We start from the raw sequence: 13255 nt of genomic DNA, 5'->3' as shown, positions 1-13255 counted from the left end.
TATGTTTATTATTTTTTTATTTATGTGTCAAAAGTACATAGTGCCATTATAAGAAAATTTAGTGGATTATTAATAAATTAATAAATGAAACTTAATACAAGTCCAGTGGTGGCTTGAGAGATGCATAATTGTAAAAAAAATTTTATAAAATAACTATGTAGGCTGTTAAAAAAAAATAATTTTGGTATACAATTTTTATTTTTAACTAATTATTTTATTCAATTCTGTTTTTGTATATTATTGATAGTAGTTAACATGTCAATACATCATGAGAGAACATAGAGGTGGCAGACAACAGTAAATGGCCAATGCATGGTAGTGAGTTATTGTTCCAATGATAGACGTGAAAGCATTATGATAAAAATAGGTCAAGTGCACTGTGCACACTTTAAATGTGCTACAAAAGACCATAATGTTTTACTATCCGCTATGTTGATACTTGAAGCTAATAATTGTTATTGCCGCCCGGAGTACAAGAAATATGTTAATACGCTTGTCAATACGGAAAGCTGCAAAAACTTTATTTTTTAATTAGCAATTACAGACTGCATAATAATTAATATCTAATTATAGTTTACTGTGGAAATCTAATTAATTTTTTTTTTGGAGGGGGGGGGAGGATTCACGTGCTTCTTGTACGTCTTGTAGCAAAAACACTGATCTAAACTATTCAAATTAAGTAAACAAAATAGTGATAAAAAAATCTGTTTCAAGATACTACGTTAAAATATGCATGGTGTTTTATGTTATGCAGTTTCTAAGTACCTAGCTTAATTTACATACTAATTTAGGATGCTTAGTTCTAGATCAAAATATCAAATCTTAAAAGGTGGACAAGTGGGCAGTGGCGTATCCTGAGGGTATTCGGAAAAAAAAGCCCCGATATCAAAATACGGTAAAAAAGTCCCACCTATAAGAAAAAAAAGCCCCGTACTAACTAAACACATAACGCATTTTCATTATAGTGTACATTTTATAATTTAAATATTAAATTAGATACATACCTAATAATATAATAATTAATGAAAAATAATTGTTACTAAACTAGTATTTTAGAATATTGTATATTTTATGGTTATATATTAAAGAAGTGTTAGGTACATTGATAAATGTAATGATTATATTATGATTATATTTAATTATGTAAATAAAAAAGAATAATGTATTTAGTTGGTACTGGGGGTTTTTTTTAAGACGGGGCTTTTTTTTCCTAGATTCATCCTGGGGAGGGGGTTAGGTGGTTGTAATCCCCCCCCCCCCCCCCGGAATTCGTCAAATAATAACAAAGTTATAATCAATAAATAATTTTCAGATAAAATTCGTCAAAAATGAATTACTTATAAGTTATAACCCCTCTCGTATGCAAGTGGGTACCGCTCAGATATCGTTGAATGGATGTGTTATATTTGAATTCAATGATAGATCATTGCATACGAAAAGCGATTCTGAGCGGAGACGTTGTGTCATCCTAACATATTTGTACAAATTTAATATAATAGTTTAAAAAAAAGGAATAAAAACCGTAAATATATCTCATGGTTATAAATAGTATAACTTTACAGTGTACTTTTTTTTTTTTTGATCTAGGTTGAAAAACTTGTTGGGAATCTTCTATTAAAATTTCTAATATTAGCTATAAAAAGAAAAACTTTTATGAATTTCTGACTGAAAAATAGTTTGAAAACATCTCCATGAGGAATATAATAATGGTTAGCGGCGGGCGGCGACTATATGCTAAATCTAAAGCGTGTCAACGTCTTATTCACATACTTTTCCTTGAAGTTCTTGGGCACCGAGTGGTTGGATAATTTAGTAATCATTTTCTATTTATGTCCAAACTTTGAAAATATAATATATGATTCAACTTAAGTTTTCCTACATTTAACATAAAAAAAAACTTTACCGGAAAGACAAATTAAATTTTTACGAGCGTTTAAAGTTAGACATTAATAATCACCCGTAAATTAAGAAATTCTCATACGATTTCCTTATTTTGTTGTTATTTAAAAACTTATAGCCGTGAATACTTGAAATTTACACCAAATGTTTATTTTATCATTTCCTATATTTGATAAAATGTTCAAAATATTTTTTTCTATAAAGGACAATAAAATGTTATTCGTTGGGTTAAAAAGCTTGAACTAAATGTAATTGTGTATTTCATACAAGGCTTCTGATATTATATTGTTACAAGCTTACAATAGCAGTTTAAGAAATATTAAAAATACATGGGCTTTTTTTATAAGCATTTATAGTACAAATGTTGACGAAATTCATCAAATTGAAAATTTACAAATTATTTAGCAGTTAAAAATGTATACAATGTTCAACTTTAGGATAACCTAACCAAAGGATTAAAAACTTAAAACAAGGTTCCACGTAAGTAGTTAATTCTGTAGGTAACCAAAAATTATATAAATCACAGTTTTTTTTATAGTTATTTTAAGTCAAAATTGTCAAAATTACGAAAGCTTAGGATTAATTGCTACCTAATTGTTGGTAATAGTAGTTTGACTAACATATTATATAGGTAATAGCCAATAGGTACCTAATTATTATTGTTTATCTTATAGGATTTGGTTGGTAAATAGGTAATCGTAATAGCAATAATAGCATATATACATTAGGATATAATATTATAGTGTGTTCCGTCTTATGAAACTATCATATAGTTAAGTAGCCCATGACATTGGGTAAGTACCGCTATTAGTTTAGCGACATGTGAAAGGTCATTTTCGGCCATGCAAAGAAGTAAGAATAAACAATATTATTTAAGATGACTGATGAACTATGTTTTAACTATATAACTTTCAAGATAAGTTTTAAAATTTGGCTGTTATAAATATTGAAAGATATTAGACAATGATTTTGTTTTAAATATTTTTCCCATAAATTAAATTGTAAATAATATATATTGTTATTTGTTACCTCTATGACTTAACGTAACAGTTTTTATTGCATAAATTATAAAATGTAATGCATTTTTAGTAACGCCAATAACCATAGCAGTTGAGGCATATTTATAAATATATAAAATAGTTTTTGATTATTTGTTTTAGAAATTATAATGAATTAGGAACTAAGAACAGTAAGAACTATATATATCAAAATGTTTTTTTCATACCTTTACCTATCTACCTACCTACCTATCTATCTTTAATATAATTATGAAAGTATACGCTGTATGACAGTGGCCGTCAGTGGCGGCGCGAAATTGTGGAGGCTTTGAGACATATTGTATATTTTAAATATTTTATATTTCTATCAAGGCATTAATAATTATTATGCAGTTATAATATTTACCATGATATTTGTGTTAAGATCTTACGGTTATATATATATTTATACACCCACCCACCCATTTCAGACATGAAGCAATTGCTTCAAATAATCCTATTTCCCGCCGACACTGGTGGCTGTACGTTATGTATCAGATATAGAGAGAGGATATCAGGAGAGGAGAAACATTTTTGGTTAGTCTTAAGCCCATATTATAATTTAACCAAAAAAAAAAACAAATCTCTTCGTTTGCAAGCTAATTTTATCTTACATTATTATCCCGAAACGATGTCCATCTTACAAAACTTTATGACAAAAATAGCCTCATGGCTCATATTATTGCAAAAATGACGTGGAGAAGCTAAATAGTTACGGCACCTACCTCAGTGGCGTAATTTTATATTTTTCTAGAGGGTTCGAACAAATTAAATTACAATATGATTAGATGTATGAACCCAGCTGCTAAAACACATTAAACGTTATTTAATAACAGAAAATATCTAAACAATAGTATCTACCTGTTATTAGGTAGGTAGAGGTCTTTTGGAAACTGTCGATAAATTTAAGAGTGATCCTTTTGTTTTTAGAATTTCTATAGTACAGCGTCTATACCTATATTTTAAACAAAAAACCATAAATATTAATTATTGTTGTGACAATATATTTTTCTAGTGCATACACAATATTATATTTCCTGAAAATTAATACCTATGAAGTTATCTTATTTTATCAATAACCTGCTCAAATGCCAACAATTGGACTGCTTTTACTAATTGTAAAGGGGGCTAATGTTCACTTTACCACCTAAAATGACGTCGGTGTTGTCCCTTTATTTAGGTGGTTACATGCCATCCCACCACCAAAATTTTTAAATTTTGAATAATTAGTGAGTATAGGTACACAATAATAATTATAATAGACAGCTAATTTTTATTGTGTGGACTTACCGCGAAATTTCGATTATTTTATTGCGCGGCGAGTGGCAGCGACGCACTACCACCCGTTCGTTTGCGCGACCAGATGGCGCCCAGCTCGCGTCGACTGATACAATATGATAACAGTTTCGGGTTTTTAATTTTTTTATCGATTATTTTGTGCTTGTTTACAGTCTACAGAAATACAAACTACAGAGTCCGCGTTATCCGGCACCGGGCACCGCACCTGGCGTCGCAACGAATCGTTTTCGTTTCTCCGGGGGCCATTTTCCTGTCCGACCGTCCTGTCACCCGATTCGGGAGGTGCATCGCACTTGTCGCCGCCGATCAACCACTTTGAGCCGCCCGTCGGACGCCTCCCTTACCCGCAGCAGCGCCGCCGGTCGTTTGTATTATGATGTCTCGGTCAGTGCGTGCGGAGACCAGGAGCAGAGCCAAAGATGACATTAAGAGGGTCATGCAAGTCGTGGACAAGGTTCGCCGGTGGTGAGTGACGACAAACAGTACATTTTGAGTGCAAACGAGTGCACTTCTTTTTATACTATTTCTGCCAAACGAACCGTGCTGCGTTTGACTTTTCACCTTATGTGTTAATAGAAGTCGTTCGACCGTCGTCCGCTCTCAGTCTTTTTTTCTATGTGTTGCACGCCTGTCCGATGTATCATAGCTAACTTTGGATGCTACCATTATCGCATGATTTATAGGTGCATCTGTAGGAGATTTTCTGCCACTGTGATGTAGTTATCTCACAAAGCACAGTGGGCTCGGTCCGAAATCACATACTCTGGACGTTCGCTCATTCTGGTTTTAACGTGCTGTTTAAACATGCCAACAAAACAACAAGGATAAATTTAATACCCAATAATACTCAATTACTTTTACTACCCATTAATGATATTTACTTTTATTATAATTACCTGTTAATAAACATTTATATGTTTGGAGAAAATAGTACACATCAGGAGACATCAGTACTGTACTAATTATATAATTTACATAATTTAATTTAAGTATCAGGTTGAATTGACCAATAACTACATACCTACCTGTTTGAGTTTTCGTTTTGCTGTTGAAATTATTTAACACTTAAATTTAAATTATTTTCACCATGTACCATTATAATGAAAGGTTAATTATTTAATTTAGGTGATTAAGTAATTATATTACTAATGTTTAGCTACCTAACAATTTAATTATTTCACTAATTTAAAAAAAAACAATAAATATGATGTAGGTACCTACTGAGTAAAATGTTGATAATTTGCATAGTATATTTAACTCCATTGCCTTATATTTTTTATTAACTTTTATCATAATCCAAATACTGTTTAAATGTTAAAACTATTCTCAAAACTTACATTTTTGTTATTTGCACTGTAATAAAATTGTTCAATGATGCTAATAAATTATACTCTAATAATCAAATTAAAATTAAGGTAGGGAATAAATGATATAACAATTTCTGAGTTCCTAGCTCAAATATAATTTTCAACTAGCTAAATTAAAATCGATGTAAAGTATAAAGAAAATATTTTTATAGTTTAATTTATTGTTTTAGGGAAAAGAAATGGGTAACAATTGGAGAGACTACCATGAAAATATACAAATGGGTACCTATAATATCCAACGAACAGGTTAGTCTTATTAAAATAGCACTTTATTTTCATACTTTAGACTTAATTGAATAAACAAATACTGAATTATATTGCTATAATGTTGGCGTTTCATTTTATAATCCCATATTTTCTTTTTCAGAAGAAAAAGTCAAAAGAACATTCTCACTCGAACAAAGAGAACATGTTGGGCAAAAGACCTATCGAGGCGACGCACTCAAACTTCTCCATTGCCGATGACTCAAATACCTGTAAGATCACCTAAAATACACAATAATATAATCATTAATTATTGTAATCTTATAGCTACATAGTTAAATTATAACCCTACTAATTTTTTTTTTACATTATTATTGCAGCATTTTCCGTCAGTGATTCTCATTCACAAGAACCAACCGAATTTGCCACCCAGTTGGGTTTTTCGGAAGATTCCAATTCACAGAACAGCGAACCACCGCCGGCTAAACAAATAAAAACTGAATAAGTTTTCCTTTCCGTTGCTTTACCCTAAAAAAAAATTGAATTTTTGTTTGTGTCTTGTAACATTTTTTTGTGCAAAAACACTTAATTAACTACCTCTATATGTTTTTTTTAAATTGTTCGGAAACTTTGTACTGTAACTACTATTGATTGTGCTGTATGTGTATGTTCTCCTGCCTTCTCCCTTCCTTTCCAATGACAAACATTCATTCCTCAGTGTTGATTTTTTTTGTATTAGAATCAGAAAATGTGCATTTGTGTATATATTACCTTTAAGACGCTATTTTTTATTTCATTTTTTTAAACTTAATTTATTCATATTTTGACTATCAAAATTCAATTCAATGGTATAAACAAATATAACTGACTTTGCGTATTATACCATTGACTAAATGAAAAATTGTTCTTGATTTATTTAGTTTGTGGTTCTTTTGCATTCAGCAACAAAGTTTTGAAGTTGATCAAAATACAATATTAAAAAGTTATACAATATCAAATTTAATAACAAGCATAACAATTTGTTTTTAAATATTTTAAATGTCGTGTTATGTTTCGACTTTTGAAAATATGCCATGTTAAATTGTTAAATTATAAAGTTTGATGTTACTCCGTGATCTAGGTTCAGGAAGCATATAACTAATAGCTGCTGCTCTCTGGATTTTTAATATTGTTTCTAAAATAATGTTATATGACATATTTTCATTATTAGACAAGACATATTACATTTTTTATTATTATCAGGGCTGGAATTTGATGCGCTAAAAACATAAAATGAAATCATTAAATATGCAACATACATTTTTTGATTTGAGTTTTATGTATTATGAAACCTAATAATAATTTGTAAATTGTATCAGCTGTTTGACATTAGATTGATATAATCAATATATGCAGAAGAAAACTCAGTACTTTCATCCTAGCATGGAAGTAACGAGCATAGTACAAATAAATAATAATATACAAATTACATAATGTTGGGTAATTATTAATACTGGTAATAATATTTTTTTAATAAATTAGTAAATTCAAACTTAAATATTAATATTGATAAATTAAAAGATAGTAAGAAAATAGTTAATAATACAGTAAATTGTATGTAAAATGTAGTTGACGGCATGGACAATTGTAACTTGTACTTAATTTAACCATACTGCCATTCTCTAGTTAATTCACTTATGGTCCCAAGCATTCAACTGCTTAACAAAATTTTTTTTAATAAACTGATTGGAAAATTTTATAAGGATATTCTATCTTCCACTAAAATATATATTAATATTTTATGCCAATTGTACATTTGTACAGACCATCATACCAATCAACTCCTGAAATCGTATTTGAATTTGTTAAGGGTTTATGTAAACGACATTTTTTAATTTTTTAATTTGAACTCATATTTTAAAATATTAATAATATTTAACACAAAAAAAAAATTATTATATGTGAAGATACGGTATGTAAGTAAACTTCACGGTGAATTAAAATTCGTTTTCAGAAATTTTTTTTTTATTGGTTAAGAATCAACTCAGAAATTGTATATGGATTAGTTAATATGAATGACGGACATTTCCCCCCCGTATTTTTTTATTTTTTTTTTATTTTTAGATTCTGAGCGAAGCGATGAATGTATTGATTTTACAATGATGTGTGTTTTTTTATTTTAGTGTCTGTGTACACGATTAGTAGTCGAAATAATGCTTCGATTTTCAACTTCAGTATCTTGTTCGATGGGAAAGTGAATCTAGTTGGTACTTTTGGGAGGTCAAAATTAAAATTCCCAATAGTTTTCAAAGGCGCCAGGAAAAACAAAAGAAAAATTAAGAAAAAACGGGAATTTTTACACAAAATTGAATTTGGTTTTTGGTGTAACTTTAAAACAAATGACCGTAGATACTTGAAAATTTCACTGGTTGTTTATATTTGCATTTTCTATACACTATAACATTTTCAAAATATTTTGATTTATTTTGAACTGTTTAGGGACATTTTCATTTTCCATTTTTTTTAGTTTTTTTTCTAAAGATATCAATAAAATTTTATTTGTTGGCTAAAAAAGCTTGAAAATTTAATAGAAGGCTCCTAGTATATTGTTTCAAAGGCAGATGAAAAATATTATAAATCCTAAGGCACAATTTTTTTTATAAGCATTTAAAGATCGAATTTTGACAACATTTATCAAATTTATAATTTATTAATTATTTTGTGGTTATAAATTTATAAATTTTTAACTTTTATGGCTAAGGGTTGAAAATTTAAAACAAGGCTCCACGTAAATAGGTTATATATAAATTACTCTATTCACAATAATATCATCAAATATACTTGGTAAAATCATTGGCTGACTGACGGTTTTCGCTCAGAATCGTTTTTCTCATACAATGATATTATATCATTGAATTCAAATTTAACACCATCCATTACAGTGATCTACTTGTAACCTACTGTACAGCAAAGCGACATCCATTTACCCACCTTTTTTTCTATGGATGTCAATAAAACTTTATTTGTTGGGTAAAAAAGCTTGAACATTTAATACAAGGCCCCAACTATATTGTTACAATGATATTTGAAAAATATTAAAAATCCTTAGGTACTCCTTAGTCATAGTTTTTATTTATAAGCATTTAAAGTTTAAATCTTGACAAAATACGGAAAAATCACGCAAATTAGCAAATTATTTTGAGTTGAGAATTCATAATAATTGTTTTTTTAAATCTAAGATTTGAAAATGTAATATAAGATTACTCATAAGTTTGTCTACCTTTATCAAAAAAAAAATGTCTAGAAGAAACTTAAATTAAATTTTTATGAGCGTCTGAAATTTATATTTTTACAACATTTGATATTTATTTTACTTGATTTCTCATGTAACAATTTTCTTATTTTATTGTAATTAAAAAACGAATGACTGTAGATACTTGAAAATTTCACTGAATGTTTATATTAGCATTTTCTATACACCATAAAATGTTGAAAATATTTTGACTCTTTTTGAGCTGTTTACGGACATTGTCAGTTTTCAATTTTTTTAGTTTTTTTTTTCTATAATAATCAATAAAATTTCATTTGTTGGGTAAAAAAGCGTGAAAATTTAATAACTATAAGGCTCCTGATATATCGTTCTAATAGCAGTTGAAAAATATTAAAAATACATAGGCATAATTTTTTTATATAAGCATTTAAAGTTCAAATGTTGACAACATTTATCAAATTTATAATTTATTAATTATTTTGTAGTTAAAAATGTATAAAATGTTTAACTTTTATGGCTAAGGATTGAAAATTTATAACAAGGCTCCACATAAATAGGTTATATATAAATTACTTTATTCACAATAATATCATCAAATATACTTGGTAATATCATAGGCTGACTGACCGTTTTCGCTCAGATTCGTTTTTCTTATACAATGATATTATATCATTGAATTCAAATTTAACACCATCCATTACAGTGACCCACTTGTAACCTACTGTACAGCAGAGTGACATCCACTTATCCACCTTTTTTTTGTTAAAGATAGACAAACTTATGGAAAATCTTGTATTACATTTTCAAAATAATGAATGAAATAATGAATAATCAATAAAAGAATATAATAAAATAATGACCTGGTATATTTTAATATTATAACTATAACAGTAAAACAAAAAAATATATTTTGGCAAATATATATACGTAATATGACTAGAAATAGGATGTAGGTAACCTAAATAACACAAAAAATTCCCTAAAAAAATCCAAAAGAACTCCAAAAAATAAACTTAAAAACGCAGTATTAAGCATATATAATATATATTATTGGTCTTATAATAATGATGTATTGATGTGTGTTCTTTTTGATTATTATCAATGTTTTAGATTCTGAGCGGAGCGAGGATGCTAGTGGTTTTACAATGGTGTTTATTTGTTTTTTATCCAGTATCAAGATGGTACTTTAAAGGTAATTTTTCAATTTTCTCAATAATTATTTAATTCCACGGGTAAAACCATCGACAAATTACAAAAAAATGGGATTTTAATTTCTAACGATTTGTTTATCACCATATAAATGAATAAAAAATAATAATATTATATAATTAATTCAACTTACAGGCTATAATAAATAAAACCAATATAAAATATCCAGATTGACAAACCGTCCCCGCTCAGAATCGTTTTTCTTATACAATGATATTATATCATTGAATTTAAGTTTAATACAATCCATTATACATTGACCCATTTGTAAAATACTGTACAGCAGAGCGACGTCTATTTACAAGCTGTTAGATTTTGAGTGGAACGATGAATGTATTGATTTTACAATGATGTGTGTGTTTTTTTTTTATATTATTTTTTATTTATTTTTTATTTTTTATTTATTTTTTTATTTTTGTGTCTGTCATCACTTTTTAGGACAGTAAAAGTGCTTGGATTTTCTTCAATAGTAACTTTTCTGATAGGAAAGTGAATCTTGTTGGTACTTTGGGGGGTCAAAAGTAAAAATTTCCCAGTAGTTTTCACAAGCGACGTGAAAAACAAAAGAAAAATTAATGAAAAACGGGAATTTTTACGCAATATCTGTTTTCGAGAAAATCGATTTTGGTTTTTGGTCTAACTCTAAAACAAATGACCGTAGGGACATGAAATTTTGACTGAATGTTTATATTAGCATTTTCTATACACCATAAAATTTACAAAATATTTTGACTATTTTTGAGCTGTTTACGGCCATTGTCAGTTTTCAGTTTTTTAGTTTTTTTTTCTATAAATATCAATAAAATTTTATCTGTTGAGTAAAAAATCTTGAAAATTTAATAGAAGGCTCCTAGGTTATTGTTTCAAAGGCAGATGAAAAAAATTAAAAATCCTTAGTCACAGTTTTTATTTATAAGAATTTAAAGTACAAATTTTGACAAAATACGGGAAAATCACGAAAATTAGCAAATTATTTTGAGTTGAGAATTCATAAAAATTTTTCTTTTTAAATCTAAGATTTGAAAATGTAATATAAGATTACTCATAAGTTTGTCTACCTTTATCAAAAAAAAAAAAGGTGGATAAGTGGATGTCGCTCTGCTGTACGGTAGGTTACAAGTGGGTCACTGTAATGGATGGTGTTAAATTTGAATTCAATGATATAATATCAATGTATAAGAAAAACGATTCTGAGCAAAAACGGTCAGTCAGCCTATGATTTTACTAAGTATATTTGATGATATTATTGTGAATAAAGTAATTTATATATAACCTATTTACGTGGAGCCTTGATTTAAATTTTCAATCCTTAGCCATAAAAGTTAAAAATTTATAATTTATAATAAATTATAAATTTGATAAATGTTGTCAAAATTTGAACTTTAAATGCTTATAAAAAAAAAATTGTGCCTATGTATTTTTAATATTTTTTAACTGCTATTAGAACGATATATCAGGAGCCTTATATTAAATTTTCACACTTTTTTACCCAACAAATAAAAATTTATTGATATTTATAGAAAAAAAACTAAAAAAATTGAAAACTGACAATGTCCGTAAACAGTTCAAAAAGAGTCAAAATATTTTCAACATTTTATGGTGTATAGAAAATGCTAATATAAACATTCAGTGAAATTTTCAAGTATCTACAGTCATTCGTTTTTTAATTACAATAAAATAAGAAAATTGTTACATGAGAAATCGAGTAAATATCAAATGTTGTAAAAATATAAATTTCAGACGCTCATAAAAATTTAGTTTAAGTTTCTTCTAGACATTTTTTTTTTGATAAAGGTAGACAAACTTATGAGTAATCTTATATTACATTTTCAAATCTTAGATTTAAAAAGAAAAATTTTTATGAATTCTCATCAAAATAATTTGCTATTTTTCGTGATTTTTCCGTATTTTGTCAAAATTTGAACTTTAAATGCTTATAATTAAAAACTGTGACTAAGGATTTTTAATTTTTTTCATCTGCCTTTGAAACAATAACCTAGGAGCCTTCTATTAAATTTTCAAGCTTTTTTACTCAACAGATAAAATTTTATTGATATTTATAGAAAAAAAAACTAAAAAAATTGAAAACTGACAATGGCCGTAAACAGCTCAAAAAGAGTCAAAATATTTTGTAAATTTTATGGTGTATAGAAAATGCTAATATAAACATTCAGTCAAAATTTCATGTCCCTACGGTCATTTGTTTTAGAGTTACGACAAAAACCAAAACAGATTTTGCGTAAAAATTCCCGTGTTTCCTTAATTTTACTTTTGACCCCCCAAAGTACCAACTAGATTCACTTTCCTATCAGAAAAGTTACTATTGAAGAAAATCCAAGCACTTTTACTGTCCTAAAAGGTGATGACAGACACAAAAATAAAAAAAAATAAAAAAATAAATAAAAAAATAAATAAAAAAATAAAAAAAAAACACACATCATTGTAGAATCAATACATTCATCGCTTCGCTCAGAATCTAAAATGTCTACAAGAAACTTAAATTAAATTTTTATGAGCGTCTGAAATTTATATTTTTACAACGTTTGATATTCACTAGATTTCTCATGTAACAATTTTCTTATTTTATTGTAATTAAAAAACGAATGACTGTAGATACTTGAAAATTTCACTGAATGTTTATATTAGCATTTTCTATACACCATAAAATGTTGAAAATATTTTGACTCTTTTTGAGCTGTTTACGGACATTGTCAGTTTTCAATTTTTTTATTTTTTTTTTCTATAAATATCAATAAATTTTTATTTGTTGGGTATAAAAGCGTGAAAATTTAATATAAGGCTCCTGTTATATCGTTCTAATAGCAGTTGAAAAATATTAAAAATACATATGCACAATTTTTTTTTATAAGCATTTAAAGTTCAAATTTTGATAACATTTATCAAATTTATAATTTATTAATTATTTTGTGGTTAAAAATTTATAAATTTTTAACTTTTATGGCTAAGGATTGAAAATTTAAAACAAGGCT

General features: G+C 27.6%; 1 protein-coding gene across 1 annotated transcript; it reads left to right on the top strand.

Moving 5' to 3' along the window:
* The first annotated feature begins 4397 nt into the window (after positions 1-4397).
* Positions 4398-6707, top strand: LOC132951113 (B-cell CLL/lymphoma 7 protein family member A). Its single transcript, XM_061022830.1, has 4 exons — positions 4398-4700; positions 5773-5848; positions 5970-6078; positions 6187-6707. Exons 1-4 carry the CDS (start codon positions 4609-4611, stop codon positions 6309-6311), a joined length of 402 nt encoding a protein of 133 aa, XP_060878813.1. The 5' UTR covers positions 4398-4608; the 3' UTR covers positions 6312-6707.
* The last annotated feature ends 6548 nt before the right edge of the window (positions 6708-13255 follow it).

This window comes from Metopolophium dirhodum, chromosome 8 (assembly GCF_019925205.1).
Source record: "Metopolophium dirhodum isolate CAU chromosome 8, ASM1992520v1, whole genome shotgun sequence".
Lineage (NCBI taxonomy): Eukaryota > Metazoa > Arthropoda > Insecta > Hemiptera > Aphididae > Metopolophium > Metopolophium dirhodum.
This window is presented reverse-complemented; position numbering and strand designations above follow the sequence as displayed.